This window comes from Strix uralensis, chromosome Z, assembly GCF_047716275.1.
Source record: "Strix uralensis isolate ZFMK-TIS-50842 chromosome Z, bStrUra1, whole genome shotgun sequence".
Taxonomy (NCBI): domain Eukaryota; kingdom Metazoa; phylum Chordata; class Aves; order Strigiformes; family Strigidae; genus Strix; species Strix uralensis.
In genome coordinates this window covers 82,712,830-82,740,573 of record NC_134012.1, presented here as the reverse complement: position 1 = coordinate 82,740,573, position 27,744 = coordinate 82,712,830, and the positions used below count along the sequence as shown (strand labels likewise).

Sequence of the window (27,744 nt, the reverse complement as noted above, 5' to 3'; positions counted from 1 at the left end):
TTGTCTCAGCAAGCTTATATTTTTCTCCTAGTATTTTCCTTTGCTCAACTTCTGTAGCTTCTTTTTGGTATATGTACTTTGCCACGTCACTTTATTTTAAAATAATTTTTAGTTATATAAACATGTCCTTCAGTTCAACATTATTGAATAATTGTATGAAGATTACTCCAATATCTGTTCCACCAATAAACCTGCAATATCTTTCAGATGTATTTCCAAAGTAACAACACCTTGCCGTGGAAATAAATCAGCCAATTTTTGGAAGTTTCTATTTTTATATACATGTGTGTAAATGTGTAACTGTATAATTTAGCAATGATAATACAGTAATATTTGTTTTCATCTAGGAGTAAATAATTTATGTTGAAGATTCCAAATCAAGGTAATACACCATGCTCCCAAACTGGCTACTCCTCAAGAAATTCAAACTTAGCAACTCAACTCTACACAGTGTTTATTTTCTTTTTTTCTTTTTTTTTTTTTTGATATTGGAAATCATGTATAAATCACAAACAGTACAAGTTCCTCATGTCAGCAGTTGTCCACTTGAATGGGTCAACTTCTGTGTATAGACACTGTATTTTTAATATAAAGTCAAGATAATATGGCAGTTAACTAATACTTTCTACTACAGTAAAGATACAAACTTTTGTAATATAAATTAATTGCCATTACAAAAAGGCAACTGTATTAACTAATACGGTACAAAAATCTGCAACTTCTATAAATATAATGAAATGCAAGAAGTTAAATGAAATAATACATCACAGATTTTTGTATAGCGCATTTGAAGAGGCAAGCTAAGATACACATGGAGCATTATACAGCAAGAAAGAATATCAAAACCCACTAAGATTTAACTTTTTTCCATACAAATGCTAGAAGTACAAGTACAGGACACAACATGGAAGCAGTAAGATTACCAGCTTAGAGCGGGTAGACAAAGAAGTCTTACTGACAAGTTGTAAAGCATTAGGCAGCAGACAGAAGCTTGTCAAAACCAGCTGTTGTTGGATACTGATTGATAATGTTTTCATTCTGACGGCTGAGACACTGCAGACAGCCACAAGTCTGAGAAGAAGCCCAATGTGGGCACATACACATACACACACATACACACAGAAAGTGATTTAACAGATGGCTAAAGAATACTTAAAGCACAATATCTTTTTTAAAAAGACAATGTTCATTCCTTAATGAACTTGCATGGGAAGTAGAGCCTAGTGCCCAAGTTTATTTCACCTAAATGATGAACACATGTGAAAAGATTTAAAAAAAAAAAAAAGAAACAATTGAGATCGGTCATCTCAATAAAAACTGCATGGTGCTTACAAATTCTACCATAGCCAGAGCATTCAACAACACTTTAGACATGGAAGTACTACGTGAGCTGCTATGAACATTTTTGATTCCTCCATAAAAAGGTGAAGGTGTTTATAGACATTAAAAAGGTACACATCCATTAAGTCCATCCACAACACAAAACCACAGAAGAACTACATTCAAAGTGAAGTTAAGCATTGGTCTTAGCCTTAAGCAGTTATGAGGTATTGTTTCAACCTGTGGTGAGGAATGATCACTGTATTAGTAAGAAAAAGCGTATTTAAAATCATTCTGAAAAAAAATTCACTGCTCCTGTGTGCAACTGGCATTTTCCTAAAGAAAAAGCACTAAGCATCAAAAGGTCCTAGTCTAGGTGGCCACTGGCATATGCCAAAGCCATATTCTCATTGACTATTTGGACTTCTGCATGTTAGTCATGTAGCACCTTCCAACAGTGCATAGTTGGGAAATCATGACCAAAATGTAACATAGAAATTCTAAAAGTTTTTGAACTAGACTCACTCATGGTACATATAAGTATGGTTTTAAGAATGCAATACAGTTGGGCTTACTTTCATTTGCTGTAGCTTTTGGTCCACAACTTTAATATGGGAAAGAAGGGGAAAAACAGTAAAAAAATTTTATCTCTCATCTTCTAACTAATGCTCAATGAAAAGCAGTAAAAGCTCTGAATCCCTCTTTTTGCCTCCCCAAACTGCCTGCCTTCTCTGGGAAGTAATTCTCTCACTCCTCCCCTCCACTTATTTGTCATTGTCCCTAAACAGGACAGAAATCTGGGGACCTTGTGGAAATCTGGGGACTCTGTAGCCTCTAAGCTCACATCAGCTAAGAGAGAGTTTAGAACTGTAATTTAGATCCAGTTCCTCTTTAAATGCAGGGAAAGGAGCCTCCTTAACCTACATGAGAGAGACTGATGGGCAGTTGGGTTCCATCTAAACTGTGCAGAGAACCAAACCAACATAGGGCTCCACTCTGTGTTTTAAAATTAACAATTCCAGTTCTTGAGTATTTCCAAGAGTATTAGGAGTGAGGCAATTGACCTGGCAGGAATGAGGCGAAAAACAAAGCAAGAAGAGATTCCCTTCAGGCTTTCAGCCTATTCTATCACAAAATTAAACAAGGAGCATATCAGGTTTTTGCAGCTTCTTTCTGATAATAGGAAGCAAGTTAAAACAGTGACTATCAGGCCATGCATTTCAGCAGAAATAATTCTGACAGAGCAATGCAAGAAATCTGAGGAAACTGAAACCTAAACAAAAAACCTATTAGAAATAATTTTGTCTAACAAAGAGTATAACTGCAAGTAAGAGAGAAATGGCTTTTATAGGCCTTTAAAAGCTGATCCTTGCTATTTTCTTATTCCCAAATAAACTAGCGAGAAACTACAATAAACTTCAAACTTAAAAAATAAATGCTCAGAGTGGAAAGATATGTTGCTTAAAGCCCCAAAAAAAGGAGTAACAAGTTCCAAAACACAAGCACAATCAATGAGGAACCACTGACACATCACTACAGTTTGTGTTTGCAGACACTCATGCACGAGGGTAGCTGAATGCACAAGGCACAACATTCAAGGTGTGCACTAGTCCAGTGACGGATTTGCACATACCCTCTTGTGACTGACTTAATGGTGAACCAGAGACCTGGCATGTTTATTTAATGGACAAAATCGGATTATAAGATTTTAAAAAATCAACAGAAGGCAGCCAAAAAACTGCAAACCTACAATGGGGAAAACTTGGAAAGAGGAAGTATGCACTGTGTTACTGGAACCAAATGGGATTTTTCCAAATGCATTACAAATGTTGTTTCCAATGAATACTTTTTTGTCTTCTAAGTAACATTTGGCCCAGAGGAAGTTTGAAAGAACATTATAATCCCCTGAAAAGAGAAGCTTATAGTACAAACACTGGAAGGCCCTTAATTATGGTATAGATGCCTTGGCAATATTATGATAACAGTAGTACTCTACGAGTGAGTGATAAAGGAAGCAATCCTTACTTAAAATCAGTCACACTTCTAACTAGTAATAAAGACTCCACAGCTGAATTAACAGATATTTGCTTTGCTTCTCTTATGGAAAACTACTTTCAATGAAAATTATTGCTTTATCCAACTTCTGTATATTTTCTAAAAATATTGTTACTTAGACCACCTGTTTATGTTATTTATTTTTCCCAAATACTGTTATCAGCACACATCTGTTTGTTAATTTACCTTTCAGGAAACTTCCAGCAAAATAACAGTTCTGCCTTTGACAAAGTTATGCTGTGACTTTAGAAGAGGAATCAACTAACTTGTCAACTGTGTTTTCACTCAGTAAAACTTCAGGACTAACCCTTGCATTAACATGAAACTGCTTGCCTTTAAGGTATCCCCATTAAGATTCTTAGTGGCTGTGCTTTCCATACTGCAGGATCAGTAAACAGGCTAATACAAATTAGTCTCACAAATCCTTAAGACATTAGTTATTTTTTTTTTTAAAAAAAGTAGCAAGTAGAATTCCTCCTTTACAGACTGTTATTTTTGTGCGTGTAAAATTTCCTATCAAGGATGGTCGCAACGCAAGAAAGCAACATACAGTGTGCAGAAATAGTGGTAAACAAAGAGGAACTCCCTATTTCAGTAGTGTAGACAACTTTACTGGAAATAGTCATGTACCTGATTCACAGAATATTTACTTTAACAAAAGGACATTCTGCACTAACTGTGTATGAATAACATATCACAGCACTGTCTTGATACCACACCATAATTAAGCTGTGAGCAGAACATGCAGGTACAATGATGCCTGGAGAATCACTCTTCTCTCTTGCGTTTCACATTCTGGAAGGTTCGAAGTCTCTCTCTTCTAGTAAGTTTATTAGAAGGGAGAAGCTGTCTTTTACTGCCTCCATATCATCCAAGGAGCAGGGTTTAAGAATCCAGCGTTTTCCACGTGCAAGCGGCTCAAGTTCAAAATACTTTTTTATCTATTAAGAAAAAAAAAAAAAAAGAGATCATTGTATTAATATTATAATGACAACTCTCTGTCTCTCATCTAAAAACCCAAAACAAAACATAAAAACATAAAACATAAACCTCCCCCCCCATGTAAAAAGAACAGGATACTCATTTTCAGAATCTTACTCACAGCTGTTCTTATAATACAGGTTATATGACATGACCTGAAAATGTTTTCTTTAGGGGTGAGTGACCTGCTTGGAAGCTACCATTCTACCCATACATTTAACAGCATGGGAGGTCTGGGGAAGAATTATATGGACTTTAAGGCAAAGAGCAAAGCACACAAAACAACAAAAGAAATTTTAGGTTATGTTCATATTTTAATGTTAAAGCTGCATGTTTCATCATACTCTTACTGGTAAACACTTAAGATGCAGAATTTTTCACCAGACTACTCTAACTACACAAATGAACTGTCAAAAATGTACAAATCCTGAACATTCCGGTCAAAGGTGACGTATAGCAGAGGGTTTCTTAACAACTTTGAGAACACTAGAAAAAAAAAAAATTCATCCAAACTCATTTAGTTTTTCTAAGATTAAACATAGAAGATTAGTGCACTAATGTGATTAGGATAGTAATAAGTATTACACGTGAGACATGATGTTTTCCACAATCAGTTCAAAATCCAACATGTTCCAACAAAATTTAGCTTTTTATTAACAATACCTAATAATGCCTATAAAGAAGGAAACTTTTAATTAAACTAATTCAATTTTTACTTCTGCAGCAACTGTGCAACAAAGAGGCATAAGAATATGATGTAATACAGAATTGCAAGTTTTAAGGTGATTATAAGCCTTGACAAAATAACTGAGGAAGATGCAGTTTCTTGGAAAGACCAATCATGGCTGACACTAATTACACCAACTGTTAAGGCAGAAACACAGCCCACAGAAAGACTGAGAAAGAAAAGATTTTCATTTAGTAGTATACTCCAATCACTTTTCAAAATAGCAAGTGCAGTATCAAAACATATTTTTGATGCCTCTTAGGAGAAGACAGCAGTCTGCAGGTTATTTTGGTCCATAGATTACTGTTTTCATCAAAATTTTAGTGTGATCCAACACTAAAATCCAAAAGTCTACTCATGTTTGACTTGTCAAAATAGACATTTAGTTTTCACATCCAAAATTATATCCATCAGTACTTGCTATTGTCAACATACCAACAGAAATATTTAGTCCTGACTTAGTTTGCACATTCTTGTTCCTTGTAATTATTGCCAAATATTCTTAATTCTTTTTTTTTTTTTTTTATCACAGACTGTGTCACAAATATGCAAGAACAGTTACTCATATTGTGGTAGGCAGTAGAGGCCCTAGACGGGCAACTGCAGCCACACTGTATAAGGCTCCATGTGCAGGGGGAATAAAAAAAGAAAAAGAACAGAAAGGCTTCCAAAGCCCAAACAAGCTGCAACATCTCTATGCAGCTCTAGTAATGTATTCTATTAGAACAAACCGACTGTAGCTGTATCAACTCACATAAATCAGAATTCAAATGTGACAATGTGTCAGGAAGGGTTTCTTATTTTTTAGAAAGGAATTTTGAGCAGAGTATATAGTAACAAACATCAGAGAAAAAAGGATGGTTTTGAGACGGGAACTTCTTCCCCAGCTAAATACAGGTGAAACCTTTTAAAATCTATTTCCAACAAAGCAGAATTATACAACCTGCAAACATGAAAATGAAGTGTGGTATTTGACATTGACTTCCCCTCAAACATATTTCAGAAAACATACAGGTTGAAACAAATGGGACTTCAACAACCAGTATTTTAATATCAGCATACCTACTTTTTTAGCATTGCTAACTCAGAGCTGTATTAGTATCTGATATGTTAGCATGGTTATATGTGATCAGAACCTAAATACTAATCTCAGTAAGGGACATACTGCAATGTTTCCAGCAGCTCAAGTGACACCAAATTGAATTTACCCCCATTAATATATTAATGGCACCGATCATAGTACTGGAGAAGCTCTCTTGCATGTTTCAGCAACAGTCTCCTTGTCTGCTAAACAAGTGGAAGAAGTAAAAGCTGCAGAGCAGCACAACAAAGCAAGGTATGAGTGCAGCTAGCTGACAGAGCAGCCTGCTGGTGTTAAACTGACAAATATGGCTGAGTAATTTGAGGTGTTTCAGACCCACAACCCAGAGGATGTCCATCACACCCCCTCTACTGGAAGACTATTGCCATCAGCCCCTTGAGCTGACAAGTCTGTTCGCAATCTTATTTACATAGTCTCTTGAATTAAGGCTATACCATATGAAGAAATTATTAGGAAAAGCTCATTACACTGTAAGGAGAGTACTTGGGTTTAAAAGCATTAAATATTAGAAACACATACATAAGGAAATGATGGCAGTAAGCACACTAGCTCTGAGTTTTGTGCGTTTGTGGGCAAATACATCATTGCTTACCAAGGTAGCCTCAAGCCAAGAAAAACACAATGACTTTAAGCTGTATTTCAGTGACTGCAGATGCCAAGATAGAGTTTCAGCAGTTCAACTGATTTTGTGTAACAAATTTTGCAGATAAATTATTTATTTGGATGCCCAATGTTGATTTAAATTTGTTTTTTCCTATTTCTAGATGTGTAATCAAAATGTAACAAAATCAGCAATGTGCTGCCATAATTTTTCACACCTAAGGAACACTTCAGAGTTAATAGGCCTTAGATGAATGATGAAATTAAAATGATAGTTAAGCAGTGGCTTTTGAAATGGGAAGTTTTGATAATGGCATGAAAGCTCAACTGCTTATATTCACATAAGTAACAGCCATTCTGTTCATACCTACAGAGAAAAAAAAAGATTTGCTAGATGACTTGTCTCTAATCCAAATATAAAAAATAACACTAATTGGCTTACAAATAATAAATAACTAAGCCAGAAGTAGCACAGAAGTGATTTTCCACAACCCAAGGGACATTCTGTGGTATGTTACTACATTTCCTCATTTAAACTTTACACCACAATGGAGTTTGCTAAAGCCCAGAGCTCTGTAAGTGGGCTCTATGACTTTGAAACTTCCAGAAGAACAGTTTGCAGACATAAATATTTTTCAATTTACTATAACTTCTCTCCCCTTTAACTCAGAAGATGTGATTCAGTCCTAAAAATAAATAAGTTTTTTTAGACTTAAAAAGGAAACCTTTTTTACATGCAAGAGGCGAAACAACTACACGAAAATAAAACAACACAATCAAATGACCAACAAGTTTATACAGTTGAGTTGTCCACTGAAACACTCTCAGTTCTCCATCCACTTTTCGTTTCTCTAGTTGCTTTCTGCTGCAATGACTATTATTCACACTCATTCCCTACCAGATTTCCTAACAGGATGCACACTATCACTAAAATATCCAAAGGAAGCTGAAATTCTCTGAATACTTGCTCACCTAGGTAGTCCTTGCATAATCAGATAATCAGCAGTAACTATTTTACAGCTCCCTTCAATCACACTAGCACACAAGGGGTGAGTTCCGACGCGTTCTTTTGTCTTCCCCTCTTGCATAAATAGTGAAAGTTTTCTGCCTGTTCATGGATGCTGAAGAAAAATATAAAGACTCAAACATGATTTAGATGTCTGACACATTAGACATGCATTTACATACTGGCTTTGCATTTTTAAGTGTTCACTTTGGGACTGCTAAATTTTTAAGATATAACCTTAGAAGAAAATACAATCAATTAAATCCACATAATTTTAAGACTTCTTTACTAGTATTTTACAGGATCTCACTGTATGTCTTGACTCCACATGGGGGCCTTGTTTTATAGAGAAGCTGACATTGTATTTATGCCACATTCTGAAGTCAATAAAATCTAACTATACACATTTGCAATTATTCCCACTCTTCCCACACTCCACCTTCTAAGTCCTATTCTACTGGCACAATACGCTAAGCATATGGTTATCAAATGTTGCTTAACCTACGTGCTAGAAAAGTCAAGACACAATAAAAGGATTGGTGCCCAGAACCTCAGCTGGTGTAAATTAGCATAGCAGCGTGGAACTGATGTTACTAAATCGATATACGTAAGCTGAGTAACCAGGCCCTGCTGAAAGCTTTTGTATGTTCTATTACTCATCTAGCCAGTTCTCAACACACATGAACATAAGATGTATAGGAAAACTTAGATACAGTAATATATGAATACAGCCATTTCTGTTATTCAACATGAAGAAAACTTGATTGAAAGTATTATTTTTCATTCAAATTCAAATTTTAATACCAAATTTCACCAACACAAAAAGGCTTCTAACCCACTCGGATTAATCTGTTGTAAACAAATACAAAATTCAGGTAGTCACATTACCATGCTGTATTTTGAGAATTTAATGGATAAAGTATTTTTTCATCTATTGCTGTTTTGCTGCACAATTTTATTGGGGAAAAAAATTTGTAAAAACATATGTATGTTATATCTAATCAAAGGCTGCACAGTCATATCATTGTCCCCACTAGTCAAAATTTTTCAAAGATTTTTAAAGGACTAAGCAAATACTCCTGCAAGAGGGTGACTTGTGGAGATAAGAATTAAACTAAAATTGCATGAATCCATGTATTAACCACAAGAAGTCGTTCATTCATCTATTCCAAATCTGCATGGACAAGAAATACAGTAATAATGGGAGGTTGGGGTTCCCCATATTCACATTGTGAAAGTTTCATTGAGCTGTGATGCTGAGATTACCTTTTCAGACATCATAAAAATCTGCCTTTTGGAACAACTGTTTAGAAGATGCAGGAGACAAAGGCAATGTTGACTGCCAAGTCCATGGACAACACTGCCTGTAACAGTGACCAAAGTATGAGCAAATTCAGTATCTTTGGAGAAGAGAAAAAGCCAAAAGTCTATCACATAGCATTAAGTTTTAAAAAGGGAAACTACATAAAATGAGTAACTTAAAGAAAATTAACTGTGCAGCTAAAAAGGTAAAATGCTTGCAGGTGGCATAGAAAAAATACCATAATTAGAGGCTCAGAGTATATTTATACAGCTACAGAAGACTTTAAAAGAAACAAAAAAAGCTTTCAACAGTTGCAATAAGGAAAAGGATGGTATTAGAGGTAAAAGAAGTCACGTCTAAAAAAGGAAAACAGAAAATAAAAGAAAGGAAGTTCTGGCAAATTAAATAGAAACCACAAATGTTGACCTACTAACCATAGAGTGAAACCCATTGCTTAAATCACCACTGATGCTAAAAAGTAAACTGAAATCCACTCTAGTTTATGTTAGTGTGCTGGACTGCAAACTGCACAGTCTCTTGAGCAGCTACATGTGCTCTTCTGCTGGTGCTGTTCCGAGTATAGTGATTTATAAGAGTGGGTGGAATGGATCGGTAGCCACTTCATCTTAAATCAACTTGGTTAAAAAGAACCTCTTGTCTGACCAGAGCAGCTGCTCTAATGTGCAAAACTGTCAGCAGAAGTTTCGTAACTTTTATTCTTCCTACAGAGACACTTCATATCCTCCTGAAAAGATACTTCTCATGTGATTGCTCTTATGTTTCTTCATAACAGTGATCTCATCCATGTCTAGAGGGATTCTTGTAATGCACCTATGTCTCATAAGCACTCCTCCTAAAACACCTCTACCTCATATTTATTGACTCCATATGGAATATTGCTTACGCAACAGGAAGGGGAATGAAAGTGCCTCAGCTGATGGGAAGGGATGGTGATATGCTGTGGTCTAGAGCAACCTATGCACACGGCTATTGCCAGGAACACCAGTTGAGGTTAAACAACACTATCAGCCACAGAAATGCTCTTAAATTCTAGTTCTTTGAAGCTAAATATTTCTCTGCCAGCTGACTTTTATGTGCCACTGAATCCAAAGCGTGTACATGCGATGTTAAAAATTTGCCATGAATCAATTAAGTACATATTATGATAATGAGAATTATGTAACTGAGCTGCATTTTTTTTTTGTTTTTAAAATATGATCTCCTGAAGTAAAATCAAAAGAAAACCTAAGACTGTCTTCTTCAGGGTAATTTCTCTAGACAGGATTTCAAAACCATCAGAAGCCTTTTTGTACAACTCCTCACAGGTAGTGGTGAATGCTTTACAAATTAGTATTTCTAGTTTGTACAGCTTCCCCATTTTTTTTTTTTTTTTTTTTGCTTTTTACAAAAGATTACCTGAAACACTTCCAACTGAGATTTGTACTTAGCTTTGTAATAGACCTGGCTGATATTTTTGGCTCACTAGTCTTTACAAAGAGAAATACAGTCACTTATATGCATATTCCCCAAAATAATTCATACAATGCTTTGTGGAACAGATGCACTTTTCCATCCTTGCTATCTCCAGTGGGCACAAGACACTACACTTTTCAAATTGCAAGTGACTGCTGGAAGAAATGTATTCTAAAGAAGATACCTAACTGTTCTGAATGAAGAAATAGGATGCCTGGCAAATCATCACAGACACGCTGTTCCAAACAGAGAGCATACAGTACTGGCAAATGTAAGTGTGAGACAAGAAAAAGGGGAGTGAGCTAGAGAGCTGGAAGATGAATGCAGAGGGGTGCTTACTGTAAAATATAAAATATTGCATCATCTATCAGGATGGAGAGAACAGAAGATTTTTTAAATGGATAAGTATGTTTTTTTATACAGATACATATGGTCATGTTATAATGGGTCTGGGACAAATAAGACAGATGAGAGTGAGGACAGAAAAATGCTGAGGGTGCGAAAGTGCTATTGAGATTTTCATGTATGTGGATGGAAGCAAAGATAGGCTTTGAGGAGTTACTAGCCTCTATCAGCTCTTTTCATGCAAGTCTTTACCACACAATGGACTATGGCATATTAGATTTCTTTGGTTACACTCCATTAATCTGTTCGAAAGAAATAGTAAGAATCAGGTAGCTGCCAAAAAACATACACCTATACTTTGCCTTCCATGTCGCATTCACCCAGCATATTCTGTTTATATAAGCACGTGCTTTTCCTACAACTGGAAGACACAGAGATAACATAAGAACAGTAGCAACGTATCTATTTAGAGAAAACCAGACTTCCAGCTAAAGATTCATATAACCAGTGCTGGGCAGCACAAACAAGACAAGGGCTCACAATATCCAACACTAGAGCGAGCAAAACAGCATCCCTTCTTGAGTGACAAGTGAAACGAGAACAGAGAAGGAAGCATTGTACAAAAATGCATGCCATGAAAGCACAGTAAAATATTTTCCTTTAATATCTACAGCTTTAATTCTTTAATTTATTCCAAAGAATTAATCAGAAGTGGAAATCAGACATCACATTTAATACAACAAGACTACAACTATTTAACTTACTGCTCCTACTGCTTCCTCTCTTACCCACTGTTTTCTGAAAGTACTTTGGGTTTAAAAAAAAGGTTTTAAAAAAAAAAAAAAAAAAAAGGAGCATATCCAAAGGCAATTTTGTAAGAAACCTTTTAAAAGCTTTCACTATACCACCACTCATCTCCTCCCTACTTTCTCTCACTCAGTTTTGTTCTTTTGTTACATCTTCAATTAAATAACTTAAAGAATACAAATAGCTAGTAGAAACTCAGCACTCAAGACCTTTAAGCAGATATCTTTCAGAGCCTTGCAGAGTTATCATAGCATTTTTTTTTAAAACAGACTGCAGATATTAATGGTTTACTTCAGAATATACTACTAACAACAGAATACGCTGATTTCAGCAGCAAAATATGCTAGCTTTAATTCCAGATTGTGGTTTCAACTACTAACAAAACCTGAGACACAGGTACATAAGTGCTGAGTTTTTACCACCCACCCAGAAAAGTTTACCTGTGATGTTGAATGTCAAAATAATATTTAGAACAATGAGAATTCCAAAGGTCATCCTTATTATGACATCCTTTCTGCAAATGGCATGTTTTCTGTTCAGATAACAGTTAAACAGTGTTTTCTGGAGAGGTGCATATGTGATGATTCATCTGCATTTGCCTGAACATGTATATAAATCTAGCACTTGAATAAATAACATCTGTATACCGTGCCCACATCTGCAAAGCACCAAAACACTGTATGGACATGTATTCTTGTATCAACAGCAGAGAACAGGATTTCTAAGGGCTTTGTGGTTGGTTCCCCACACTTACACTGCTAAAACCGTTCCAAGTCAATAGCCAGCATGAACACAAAAGAAAAGTCATTTATTCAGCAAGAGCTATAGTTTTACAAGATGAGCATTCTCATGCTCAGATCAGACAGTGGTGGTGCTGCTTATTTCGCTTGTTTCGTACCAGGTACAGATCAGAGGGTATAAATGTAGGATGGTTTCAACCTCCTTTCAGGTCCTTTGCTGATGGGAGTATTATTAGTTATGCGAAGTCCACACAGAGGCAATAGAAGCCCCAAACTAACTGCAATTAATCCTTTCTTGTTCAAAAGCAGAAACTGTGAAATAAATCAATTTTGGAAAAAGTTAACATACAATATTTCCAAAGCAGAAAGTGCTCCCAGAGACCCTACCACTGCCCTGCCACTTCAGCTCGTGGCTGCCAGAATGCCATGGGCTCTGTGACTCCCCCAGTTCCCCCACCACCAGGGACTTCTGCAGGAGGTTTTCTAAGGATTTCCTCCTTGCCCTATGGTTAGAGAAGACAAATCTGTGCTTTGAGTTTTCTAGGTCCAGGCCTCTGAAAGCACCAATGTTTCCAAACTCACAGTAATCCACTGTTTTAAACTAGTACTCCAGGAAGCTCCAGACTCATCTCCATTTCTTGATATTTAATAACTCTCCACCTAGAAATATGACAGAACCCCTTCATGCTCTGTGACTAGGACCCTGCTGGAGTAAGACCCCTCAAAACTTCCAGATTCCTTCATAAAGCACAAGGATACCAAAAGGAAAATTATACACCTCAAATCAGACTCAGTCCTGTACACAGGGATATAGAGAACACCCATGTGCAAAACCAATGTGCCACTACCTCTAAAATGATAGCAAATGCATGAACAATCATATATACAGAAAAAAGGGAGCACTTCACACTGAGAGAGGATGTTTTAAGGCAGATAACTGAATTGTTTCTGGTATTGGAGAGCAATATTAGTGAACTAACGCAGAGGTTTGCAGCACTGATGCTGGAAAAGCCAGGGATGACCAGAAGGATTTTGAGAAGATGGGTGAATACAATGAGATGCTGAAAAACTGTATGGTTCTTTTGACTCTTGAACTTAAAGGTAATAGGCTAGAATCTCTCTTTTTCCAAGCTCCAGCATTATTCCTTTCATCACCGTAGGCTGCAGCAGGGAGTCCTACCTGTCTGAAAAGTCTTTTAGTAAAAGGTCACATGGGAAGGGACAAGCAAAAGAATAATGAATATTCTTCACTTACCACAACAAGATACCACTTGCCCTACATTATCCTGACCCACACTTCAAGGAAAAATATGAAATAATAAGCAGTAGATCAAGAGTTGCATATACATAAAAGAAGAAAGATCCACTGATACCTCAGGCAGGATATCAACCTTTACATAAAAAAACCTCCCACACCCAAAGAATCCACACTCGTCTCCAAAGAATGCCCAAATTCTAGGGCAGACAGACAGCATCTATGAGATTTATGGCCTCTGTGAAGGAAAGCTACTGATAATAATATGTAAGATTGCTTAAAACAGGATCTATAATAATACTGTTGTTACTTTGATTAAGTGAATTAAGGCTTGCCTTTGTACACCTACCGCTGTGGAGTGTCTTTACCGTGTCACTGAAAAGCCAGATTATTTTTCAAGAACAGCTCCCGAAGGCAGGAAGATTATGTCCTGGTGATGCCTCAATTCTCATGATTGCATCAATGAAAAACAAAAGCAGGTATTTGTCAAATGATTCCACCAGAAAAGGAAACCTGGCTTCTGCAAGCTAACAGGCAACTCCTTCCCTCTACCTCTGAATCTGACTCGCAGTTTTACCAACAGGTCCTAACATTAAACCTCAGGTAAGCTTCTCACTGGAAAGGAAACTGTATATAGCAAATATATAGCTAATATTAATTTAGGAGGATGAGAAGTTTAATATCAGTTGACTAAAATATCTTAATGCAACAGATTTTTCCAAGCACTCTCCACTCACCTTACAGAGTAACCTACCTATTCAAAACTGTGATGTAATGGAGGTTTAACCACCTCTTTAAATTTTGGAGTTCTGGTGCTCAAGATAAGTCTTAATTCTGCACATTTGCAATTACTGATTGAGTTTTCTTTACATCAGAAACCACCATATGATAAGTTTGCTGACCACTAGTTACAAGCTAAAAGGTTATAGTCTCTATCTAGCTTTTTGAGAACATAGTCTAAATTTGCACTATTTTACCACTTCTTGATAATAAACTATTAAATTTGACTACAGCTAAAAAGACCTTAAATAAGTACTCCATATCAGGCCAGGAAAGCTTCTGTATATTGAAGCTAATGAGTTTAAGTCCCAAACTTGCATATAAGGAACAACCAATTATCCCGTCTGAAACACAGGCTTGTAAAACTCTCAGTTACTTGTAAAATGGTCTGCTACACATGAGTAAGATGTTGTTTAAATGACTTGTTTGACTAGATGCATTCACCATGAAATTGATTCTTTTAAAGCATTATTTTTAAACTTGATACAAGTTAACTGTGTAAACTGAAAATGGAAAAAAAATCTGGCATTATAAAGTGTAAGTTTCAGTATGAGTTTAGTTTTTATGAGGTCGAGGGTTACTTGAATGAGAAACTCATCAAGAACAAATAGTCATTTGTAGAGTAGTATTTGAAAGGTTTAATATGATTAAACTATTCTGCCATTTCTGTGCCAAGATGTATGGCATAGAATCTACTGTTATTCTACCACAGCCTGTGCAGCTCCAAAGTAGTACAAAGACAATAAAACAACAAATAAAACATCTTTCAGCCATAAGCACCAAAAATAAATCTGAGTTGCTATTTTTCTACAGTCTGAAAGCAGCACTGTATTGTGGTTTTAACCTGACACTTCCAGTTAGATTTATTATTATTATTTTGTTAAGCCTTTTAGGCAGCGGGTGGCATGAGAAAGAGATAAGTAGCAACAGGCTACTGAATATTCCTCAGTCTCCAGCTCAGGAATACAGTTTTCAATTTTAAAGTGATCCAGATTTGAAAGAAAAAGAAAAAAACATTGCAAGGTCATGGAGTTGAATATATATATTAAAAAAACAAATCTAAAAATATGTTCTTCAATAACATTTTAGATTTGAATATTTAGCATGGTCCTATAAATATGGACAGATAGACCATGCCAGGGTTACTGACACACTAGAATTGGCAAAGTAATGTTTTATGTTTTATTCCATAACTGGAAAATGGTTCTCTTGGTTTATTACAAATCAGTGTACTAACGGTACATTGCTAATAATTCACAGATGTTTTAGTGACTTAAACCAAAAAAAGTTTACTTGGTAACAGCTAGAATTTGAAATCTTACTAATGGAACATTTTCTCTCAAAAAGAAATGACCTCATTAAAAGATGAAGCACTAACAGTAATTTTAAAAAAAAAAAAATCAATACAATGAATAAAGTGTTTTATACATTGCTCCAGAGAAGTTGGAAAAGATACTATGCTGCCTACTGCAAAACTGTTTTGGAGAAGAATCAAGTTGTCAGACTTTAAATAAAGAAGTATTTGCACATTCTACAGCAGTTTACTCAAGATCCAGTGAAGAGTGCCACCAGCCATGCTGTTTTAAAAGCCAAGCTGTAGACAGATTAATAGAAAGGACAGTGTCATCATCACGTCAGTCAGACCACAGGCAGTGCAGCAGGAATTGGAGAAGGGAAGTAGAGAGAGGTGTGAAGAGATCAACTACACAAAATGGCTTTAGATGACTTACAAGCAATAAAACATCCTGCTTCTAAAGATGTCTAATCCATCACAGCAGAAATTACATCATATTAAAAGGAAAAAAAAAAATCCAGTCCAGCTGGTAGTGTATCATCTTGATGTTTGCCAACTAGAAAGCACAAATCTGCAAATGGACTTGACAGTGCTTGAAGCAGAGTATATTGAAAAGTGGACAATGGTCAGAAAAATCAAGGTGAAACAGTGACATATTTATCAGGAAACAAAAAATGGTTCATTTGTTCCCTTGATAAGAATCTATCAGTAAAAACAAGGTATAAATGCAATCAACTGGGTTTAGACTGAAGACAAATGAAGGACAACCAAGTACAACTGGATCCTATAAAAAATCCACTGGCTGGTGGGCCAGCTGGATCTTCAGCCATTCTTGGGGGAGGGGAGAAAGCAGTTCTGCTTATTTTATACAAGACACATGCAACACCATAATGCTTCTAGTAAGATTTGTATATTCCATTTTTTATTAAAGGTTAACATATGTGAATTTTGTGAATTTTACCATAAGAGTTAGTTAACACTAAGTTCCTTCCCTTTTAGCCTCGTCTCTATTTATGGATACAGTATATGAAGATAAAAAGCCAATGAAACTATATTTGATGTTATATTGTTCTACTAATATAAACCAGTCCTTATTTCTGTGAACAAACTCAGTCATTCGCTTTGCACAACAAATTTTTTAACATAAAGGGTAAACATGAACAGTTCAATTATTTGCTTTTCATTACCCACAGTATATGATTGATCAGCTCAGTCATTTGGTTTTCCTTCTTCATTGGATGACATTTTAAAGCACAGCAGTAACAGACAGATAACCCAATAAACAACAATACTTGTGTTTGTGCACAAATACCCTGGATGACATGCAACTTCTCATTCTCTCTCTTCCTTTCACTATTAGCATTCAGAGATGTCAGTATGTTTATTATCAGTTATGTCATTTACTCATGCTTGATATAACAGTTTAAGAAAAATACAGGACTGCACTTTAGCTATCACCTACACATCAGTCTACACACAAGACAAACATCTCAATTTGTATCATATAAAAAGTTAAAGTGACATTACCATTAAAAATGCCCAACTGAAGCAAGAGGAGAAATACCATGTCTTACTGTCATATCCAATACTGTTTCACCTCACTAAGCACTCCCAACATCTTGATGAGCTATAAAGAAGTAAAAAGACCTGGCCAAGTAATTTTTTTTCACGAACAGTTCATCTACCTAGCACCAGTCCCAATCTGTGGAGATATGTACATATCCAGTGCAGCAGAAACCCATTTTACAGGAAGAACAAAATAATCTGTGGTCTTACACTTTGATATTGGCACATACTTGTGCACAGTACATTTTTACCACTGCATGGTAGACTCAAGTTCATTTGTAATCACACACCTGTGCAAACTGAACAATATATACAAGTGAATGCCTGGAAAACAGGACAAGGGAGAGAGAGTAGAACAGGAGCTGTCTGTTGGAAACAACATAACATATACAATTCAAAAAGGTTTTAGATTCCTCCTTATAAGTATTCTTTGTCAGGGAATAATACTATTTAATTTAATTACTCATTGCCCATTCAGACATATTTTAATATGGTAAAAACAGCTACTGTTCAGAACTCTCCATAGTGCACTGGACTTGGCTGCATTCTACTAACCTCACAACAGGCACCCTTCCAAATCAGAGGGGAGAGTAGAGGGCAACAACACCTCTTCCAGCTAACAGCAGCTTGTAGTATTTTTCACTTATTCATTTATTTATTTTAAAACCAGTACAGATTGCAAGACACTGTGATACCACAGTGATATAGATCATACCTCTATTTGATACAGATCAATCTGGAACATTTTGAATCTCTAGTTTGAACTTAAAGCTGAAGATACCCAGAAACAGGAAACTGTGAGGAGAAAAATTAGTAGAGGAACATCAAACAGAAGAAAAAAAAATCCCTTTCCATACAATTGCTAGCATTAATATATTTTAGGACCATGATCTAGGCCACCTTCCTGCAGAAGGAAGTTTGTGCAAAGAAGTGGAGGTCAAGCCTAGAGTGACACAGTTCACTGAATGACCAAATAGAGGTTTACATATTTCCTTTATGGCTGCTGGCACTGGTTTTGGCCTAGAAGCCTCTAATGAACAAAGAGAGCTCTGATCCCTTCTGGAGCCATTCATATGTGATTAAGATCCAACAATACAGCACTTTGATCCACTGAGCTACAGAAGGATTGGATGTTTCCTGAAGGAGTCATTTCGGGTGAAAGGGGAAGAGAAGAAAAGAAGAAGGGATTTTTCCTGATCAGGTCAATCTTACTGAGACAGCACTCTTCTCACATCTGACATGCATTGTACTCCCTTGAGAGTTTTGAAGCTTTGGAAAGATGACAGATGACTGAGGTATGAAAAAGAGAGTGAACTGTGGCATCAGTGTCTCAAGTACAAAGAATAAATTTATCTTTTCTAAGAAGGAATAAGACTCACTTTCAAGAGAGTGAAACTGAGTTAGCTGTTGCAAGTCATATTGCAGCAAAGTACATACAAACAGACAATTATTACAGCAAATTGGATAGCATCCTTCATAGATATGTTTGAAAAGCTTGCAGTACCATAGTCAAAAATACACACTTCTTCACTCTGATGTAGCTGAAAACAGCAGAAGATGTATGGGTAGGTCTATGAAAAAAAAAAAAACTCTCAGAAAATGAACACCTGGTTCCTTGAAAGTAATCTTTCTATCTTGACACCAATATACTTCACATAACCCAAGTGAATTAAAGGTCTGTTTGAAGTTAGAAGAGCATGCACATGACACACCATTTGGAGGAGTATTTACTTTTTTCAACAGACATAAGTATTAAGCACAGGTGATGGATTCGGATCCACAGGAATGAACAGAACCTGGAATGTCTAGACGACCAGGAAAGCATAACACAGGTGTGACAACTCTGCTTGACTATCACATTCCAACATTTTCAGTATAAACTAAGTAACTTCCATCATCTGTTGATATAAAAGCAGAAGAGGGAAAACATACTTGGCTTTGTCTACTACAAATGTCTACTCCTAGTAATTTATTTTGGAAGCTAACTCTCCTTTTCATATTTGGGTTGGATGCTTCCAAGTCCACCTGGGGATGGCTCAGCTCTCTGGCTATGCAGTACAACAATTCTAAGTTCAGAAAACACTTTAAATTCTCTGTCACTGGTTTAGCCAGATTGCTCATACTTGAATGCTTTTTATGAAGCTGTCCTACTGGACAGCAGGTGATTTTTTGCTCAAGAGAAAATCTTCATATTTGACTTTTACACTCTACCTTCTTGAATCCCTTGCCAATGTATGTGTAATACAATTACTCATGCACAAATCAAGCAAAACACACTATCTTTCCTCAGATGATTTTTGAAACCAATGTAGAGCTGCACTGACAGCCAACTACCAACAGCAGAAGAGTCAAAGTGAAAGCAAAGGAATCAATACGGTGGTAGTTCCAAAACTAAAACCTACTGTGGCTATTTGCAATGAAAGGGGGTTTGCCACCAATCTCGTACCATAGAAGAGACTACCACTCTCTGTAAACTACTCAGTTTTATAGCGCTATAATGTCAGATGTATATTAAATAAATCTTGAACTACTGTGTTTCTGCACACAAGTAATGAAATTAAAAGGTATCTACTCCTTAAAGCAGAACCACAGAAAAAATATATGGAACAAGCATTTTGCATTCTGTATTAATTCAATGTTGATAAGGAGGGTTCCTCCAATTCTAAAAAACACAGTTCACAGGAAAAAGATGGGATTTGCTTTGGAAAGCTCACCCACAGTTTACGCTTAAGGACCATATGGCAAGTGATTTAGGTATAGTTTAGCTGTTTTGAAGTTGAAGTTACAGAAAGGCAAGTTTTATTTTCCCTATCACACATCTGCAGTATAACATGTTCGGAAGACAGCTTATCAGTAAAATCTTCTTCAATAATTAAAGTTTGATTATTCCTGTCCTAATTTCATCTGCTTTGCAAATGATAATCTCAAATTAATAATTTAATTTTCACCAACTAATTAAAAATGTATTAGAGCACATTTGCTATTGCAAATCCATGAAATAGGAGACAATTTAACAAATTCATTAGACTAGTATAAGTACAAGTTTTGCAACTTTAGAACTATAGACAAGAAATTGGTCCCTTTGGAAAACTAACAGTGGGTCATTCCCTTGGACCCACCTGTGAGTTAGCAGAGGGGCAGAAGTCTGGAGAGCAGCACTTCTCCATGACATTTACAAAGCTGTAGTTCATTAATATTACTGCTAAGAGCAGAACCTGGTGTGACAGACCAACACAACTTTTGACCCTATGTAGAATTAACAACAAAGGCATAGATTTTAATGGCAAGTAAACAGTTAGGTCAGCTGCTAACCACTGCCAACCTGCAACTGGATGTAGTGACACCTCTGCTTTTGAAAGTAGGGTTGACATAGCGCTTAGGGATATGGTGTAGTTGGGAACTGTCAATGCTAGGTTAATGGTTGGACTGGATGATCTTCAAGGTCTTTTCCAACCTAGATGATTCTGTGATTCTGTGAAACTTGCCCTACAGCCATACACAGCTGAGATGTTTGACAGCACTAGTGTGACTGCTCTTCTTCACCTTTAGGAGTGCTCCACTTTTCAGAATTGTCTGTACTGCAAAAGTACCCCACATGTAATTGTGTGACAAATAATTTTTGGTAATTTTATTATATTCTGGGTTTTGGAAAGTCTGCTTTGTTCTACTCCAGTGACTGACAAACTCGTTTTCTGATATTCATAGAATCATAGAATAGTTTGGGTTGGAAGGTACCTTAAAGATAATTTCATTCCAACCCCCTGCCGTGGACAGGGACACCTTCTACTAGATCAGGCTGCTCAAAGCCCCATCCAACCTGGCCTTCAACACTTCCAGAGAGGGCGCATCCACAACATCTCTGGGCGACCTGTTCCAGTGTCTCGTCACCCTCACAGTGAAGAATTTCTTCCTTATATCTAATCTAAAACTACTCTCTTCCAGTTTAAAACCATTACCCCCTGTCCTATGCCTACAGTCCCTGATAAAGAGTCCCCCCCCATCTTTCCTACAGACCCCTTTAACTACTGGAAGGCCGCTATAAGATCTCCCTAGAGACTTCTCTTCCCCAGGCTGAACAACCCCAAATCTCTCAGCCTGTCCTCACAGGGGAAGTGCTCCAGCCCCTGAACAACTTTGTGGCCTCCTCTGGACTCGATCAAGAAGGTTCATGTCCTTCTTATGTTGAGGGCCCCACAGCTGGATGCAGTACTGCAGGTGGGCTCTCATGAGAGCAGAGTAGAGGGGGAGAATCACCTCCCTCGACCTGCTGGCCACACTTCTCTTGATGCAGCCCAGGACACAGTTGGCTTTCTGGGCTGTGAGTGCACATTGCAGGCTCATAGTCAATTTTCCATCCACCAACAACCCCAAGTCCTTCTCCGCAGGCTTCCTCTCAATTCACTCATTGTCCAGCCTGTATTTGTGCTTGGGATTGCCTTGACCCATGTGTAGGACCTTGCACTTGGCCTTGTCAAACTTCATGAGTTTTTAATGGGCCCACCTCTCCAGCCTGTCCAGGTCCCTCTGGATGGCATACCCCTTCCCTCCAACGTGTCGACTACACCACACAGCTTGGTGTCATCGGTGAACTTGCTGAGGGGGCACTCGATCCCACTGTCCATGTCACCAAGATGTTAAAACAGCACCAGTCCCAACATCGACCCCTGAGGAACTCCACTTGTCATTGCTCCCCACTTAGACATTGAGCTATTGACCACAACTCTTTCAAATAAAAAAATGCATTCTTAAAGGTTGTTGCTATAGATTATGATAATTAAATTCTATGCAGAGTATTGGTGTACTGCAGCGGTACAGTTATGTCCAGCTTAATCAGGCTTTCCCAAAAAGCCCTGTCACATCCTTCCTGATTTAAGTTCAAAGTCAAAGTCATAGCAAACTTCTGACCAAACTTGTCTAAAATAGAGAGAGCTGCCAGCTCAACTTTGGCTCCCAGTGACAACTGAATATCCAGTTGCAGCTAGGATGAAGGATGAAAATTTGGCATATCTGCAGCAGTCAAACAGACTCCAGGGGTAAAGGATCACCTTCTTTGCTTTGCCTGGCTAGGTGGAACAAGGGGGGCAAATTTTCTCTGCATTCACTGGCCATAAGCTCAGTCTGCTTCATTTACTATTCACTGTAGCAGTAGAATTGTCCATGTGACTCATGGAGGACTCAAGTCTTTCACAAACACATGATGACTAGAGCTCCAGTTGTGGGCATACATCGAAATTAAGTCAAGTTTGGCCAGCAGAAATGGAAATAAGAAGAGCAAAGGGACTACGCAGTTGTCTGGGGTGTTTTTTAACATTTTCCCACTTCCCTAATTCAGCTCTAAAGAGAGACCAGGAAGGTAGGAATAGGTGAAGAAATGGTGAAGGATAGAGGCAACAGGCAGCAAAAGAAAGACATGCTCCATTAGGAACATATTGAGACAGAATGAAAGATGTAGAACTCAAAGCAGAAAGTTCAGATCATGACTAGTTCCAGATTAGTTTTGTTTACTGGAAATTGCAAGAGGCTGACACAAGGCATTATTGTAAGAGAACTCCACCTTCCATTACAGCTACTTGTTTATCTCCAGTGTTTCCCATTCATTTCAGAAGTCATCTGAAAGCTCTCATTCCATAAAGCCCATATTTTGGGACACAATACAGAAGTTAAAAAATAATTATATTTTGCAAATGGTACTGACATGTTAAAGGAATACCATACTACTCCCTTCTCTTTCAGACCCACCTTAATTTGAAAAAGCTTCAATGTGAGTAGTTTTTATGATTCATGGTCATTCAAGAATGCCACTACCAACTGCAAATCACCATCATGATGTTCCCTGAAAGCATGGCTAATAAAACAATATGGTAACATTTACTATCCTTGTATCCAGTAACAGGATCTAATATTCAGCTAAGAGAATACCTAGAATCATATACCATAATTAGAGAGAAAGTAAAACATTCAAGGCACGTCTTCAATAAAATTAAATTCAGATCTTGGATTTTTTTTCTTTTTTGTAAACACATAACCTATGAGCATCTGGTTTGTTTACTGCTATATTGCTTTCTTTCATTTTAAGATAACATCTACTTGTGCAGGCATAAATAAACTCTAGATTGATACAAATTACAAAAGAGACACCAGATCTCCTTCTCAAAAAGAGTTGTTGGATTATAGAAGGCTTTTGTGCAAGAATACCATCTGACATTAGAGATATTAATGAAGGAAATGTCCTATTTCCCTGTGAGCTATATAACTATTATTTTCCTAGGTTTACAGATGGAAAGCTGAAAGCCAGAGATTAAAATCCTCAAACAGGCAAGTTATTTCATCAAGTGTTTGATTCCCAGTTGTGAGCAGTCCCATTCAGGTAAGTAAATACTTCACTTCTGCCTTGCAAGCAATTTTTTCCAATTCTTCCCACCCACCCCCATCCCAAGTATGCTGGAATAAGCTCTGCCAGGTAATGGCTAGCCAGAAGAAAAACAACACTTCTTTTTAGGAACTGACACCAGCACAGACTTGTTCTTTTCTGAGTCTGTGCCTTGAAGAAGTTCAGGAAACTTGTCATTTCTACACAGAAACTGTCTCCTAAAATAGATTCACTTACAAATGGGCTCCGGTAGCACCTGGATCTGGCACATCTTGTGACCCCAGAAAGGGAACGAGACAGGTGAGTTGGTGAGGAGCTGTGACATGTTTCTGGGTTTTCCTTAGGTCCTTGTTGTTTTGGAAAACATTATTAGTGCTTACCATCTAGCTATTCAGTAAATTACTTATAAAAGTGTGAGGACATCCAGGTTCTCAGTCAGTTAACTAGCTAAAAGTTAGAGTGCCAAGCAGGTAATAACAGAAAAAGGTGTAGAGGGCTGGTGTGCTCTGAAGACAAAGACAACCTGTCTCTCTTTAGATCAAATATTGGGAAGCAGTAAATTAGAGTACTTTGGAATTATGGAAAAATTAGGATTTTTTGACTAGTCTCTTTTCCAGTATATATTAGTATAATGAATTATATGTTGTGAATACCGTAATCTTTCTTATTCATATCTTTCAACTTTTTCACATCACTGTGATATGACTATATGAAGTGCTAATTTTCTTTCACTTGCAGGTAAGTTTGAATACACAAATTCAAGGGGGTTTAAAATAGAGTAAGACCAAGTTTGTACAAATGATGTTTTGTTGGCAAATATTATCTCTTACTCTTATGGGTAAATTTACATATAAAGAACTGCAATGTGACAAACAAATTCTGTCCCACTTCCCCACATTTACAGCCATATTAGGAGTCCCAGTGCTATGTATCTGCCACACATATAGCTGTGTAAAGACAGCTGAGACTTCTGCTTGGCATGGAGCCAAGATGACAAGATACTAAAGCCTATTAACAGTGCATCATGACTGTGAATTAAAGAATCCTGTGGAACCATAAACTGTCTAGCAAGAAAATGAGAAAAATAATAAAATTTGATCAGAGGGTTAATATATTTTTATTAGTGCCTGGCAGCAGACTAGTAATAGACCATTTAAACATGTACAGCAATATAACTGACTTTTGTCAGATGCATGGTGGTGAAAAAGTCTGCAGACAGTAGAGTATTTATAGCTAATTAAAAAAGAAAAAGAAAAAAGAACCTGACTAGACTTAGCATAGATTTTATCCGTATTTCTCAAGCTGATATTCTCTGGAATTTGGAGATTCTCTAAAGGAATCAAAACATTACCGAATGCTTCAAGGCTATCAATGACAATAATTACATAGCAACCACTGCTGGGAAAGTAGAATTCCCACTTTAAAATCCCAATCTATCTAAACAGCTCAAAACACAACTCTTCCCTCACCAAATTCTGTCTAAACAAGGTAAAAATAGCTGTTCCATGCACAGAAAATTTGCCCAGTCCAGAAGATGAATGTTGCAAGCTAGAGCTATGTCTCTGTCGGTGGCTGCAAAAACTAGTATTTTGAAGTATGTCTGGCCCATTAGACAATAATTTTATAGCAAATCTCAGAAATAAAATAACTACTTTTTCATCATAGATTATAAAATGAATATAAAGTATTTTGTAACTTAGATTTTATATTTCCTCAAACACTTAAGTCCTGAGAAACCATATTTTATGGCCGTGGAAAGTCTTGTATTTAAATACTGAAAAGACTGTATTTAAAAAACCAAGGATGTTTAAGAAGCTCCACACTTTTTCTGGCTTTCCCATTTGTGTTCTGTGAACTACAAAGCTAATATTAATTCAGTTTAGCTACTAACACATTTGAGAAGTTTGTGGACAAAGAGTTTACGAACACAACTGAAGATTTTTCAAGTAAATACAAACAGAAAGTCAGAACATTAGCTGAGTATGGAAACATTAACAGTAGGTTTTTGTTGTCCTCCTTCCCCGCCAAAATGGTCTTACTGTTTACTTGTTAAGATATTTATATATATTTATGCAGAATTTAAAAATAGAAAGGAAAAACATCAAAGAAAAAGGAGAAAATAAACACGGCCTGTTTGTCCCTCTTCATTCCTTCCCCTCTCCCCCTCAACTGAGTGCCTTTCCTGTGCTTACCTTGTTCTGATCTTTCAAATCCACCCAACTGGACAAGAACCATCTGCTGCAGCACCACAGCCCACAAGGCCAGGAATAGCATGGAGAACCATAGCATCACTTAGCCAACAGGCTGTTTTCTCACGAATCCTAAAAACGTGTCCAAGAGCCAGGTCATACTGCCTTCCATCTCCCACAGAACAGATTGCAGTGACTCAGGATCCTTCTGGGTCAGAAGAAGTCTGCTGGGCCAACTTGCCATCGCTGTACACAGAACTAATTCACCCCTCTTAACGGCCACTCCACCAAGCCTGTTTTCAAATCATTTAAACATGTTCTGGCAGACAGCTATAACAAGTAAGTGCCTTTCAGCAGCAGGTTGAAGTGAAACTTTGGGACTTTCAATGAGAACAGACGTGCAATTCAGCTTAACACTGGACAACTAATTTTTGTTAACATTTTTTTTTTTAAATGATGTTTCATCAAATGACAGTAAAAGTTATAGTGATATCACATAAACACATTTTCTCTTCATCTCTTGAGGATCTCTTAGAACAAAACCTGGAATCCTAACACCTTGCTGTGCTAAAGCAATGGTTATTTTAGTGATTTGATTAATCCATTCTAGGTCAGTAACTCACTAGTTACTGACTAGTTATGTGAGTTGACTTCATAAATAAGACTATAAAAATGATACAGAGAAGGGGAGAGGTTACTGCCAGAGACAGAACATCTTTAAATAATAAAAATTAATAAACTCCACAAGAGAACTCAGATGGAAATATAACATATGCTTCTTTTTGTTTCATGCTTACTATGCAGTAGAACTTATTTTGGCAATTAAATCATAGTAAGAAAGATTTTATATACAGAGAGATTTTCCTATTGGTATTTTATATGGAAGCAACTGCTATATGAAATCTTCATACAGAAAGGCAGCTATAATAAGCAAGTTAAATAGCACTGCCTTTCTTTGGTGTTATTCTTCATGTTCTTGATGTAAGAGTTTCACCACAGTCTCCCTCTGATAATACTCTAGTGATGGCAGTATCAAAACTGCATTGAGAGCATCTGATATAAAGCAATACTATGACTACTTAAACAATATCATAAACATAATCTATTTTTCCAACTAAAAATATGACCAATAGTTCCATTAAAACTCTGTATTCTACTAAAACAAGTTGGAGATACATGAACTGAAGTACAGGAACAGCAAAATGCCTTATTTCACTACTTTAAAAAATATTTTAAAAGCCAGTATAAAATTCTGGAACATCACAGCAAGGCAGCACAACCAAGCTTATTTCAATACAATATCACCACTAATGACAGTTCAAGAACCAGAAAAAGGAGGCAAGGAAAAAAACAAAGAAACTATTTCTTCAAGCATTTGTGATGTCTGCTAAAGGGCAGAAGTAAGGTGACTGATAGCATCAAGATAAGCAATAAGTTGCTTATTAGTCTGGGAAGTCACTATGCTCTGCACACCTCCATTGCAAATTGCTAATTACTTTCAGTGGTGCTCTTTTAAAAGGTGTTTCAGCAGTTCCAAACACAGAAGTACTTACAAAAACTACTCACAGCTTTGCTGGCTGCTGGTCAGTCTTTTGCTGTTGACAGGTGTTTCCTTAATAGCTATAAGCAATATAGCAAAGTTGATCTGTAGGCTAAAAAAAAGATGAAGACTTGAAGCACTGCTAGGTGGCCTGAACGCAAATGTCAGGAAATATGCAAAAACTCTTCATGTGGGACAAGTGAGGAGAAAAACACAGTGGAAGTCATACCTCAGAGAACAATGTTCTTGTTCCAACCCAGAGATCTGTGGTCCTTTAACACTACAAGGTAC

At 36.9% G+C, this 27,744-nt stretch overlaps 1 protein-coding gene across 3 annotated transcripts in view; it reads right to left on the bottom strand.

Moving 5' to 3' along the window:
- Positions 1-437: 437 nt before the first annotated feature.
- The window catches only part of ARL15 (ARF like GTPase 15), a 228,009-nt gene continuing 200,702 nt past the window's right edge, over positions 438-27,744 (bottom strand). For all 3 annotated transcript variants that reach the window (XM_074855616.1, XM_074855617.1, XM_074855618.1), the window contains one exon: positions 438-4,316. In XM_074855616.1, the coding sequence (XP_074711717.1) occupies positions 4,164-4,316 (153 nt within the window). In that variant the 3' untranslated portion in view covers positions 438-4,163. The remainder of the gene's footprint in view (positions 4,317-27,744) is intronic.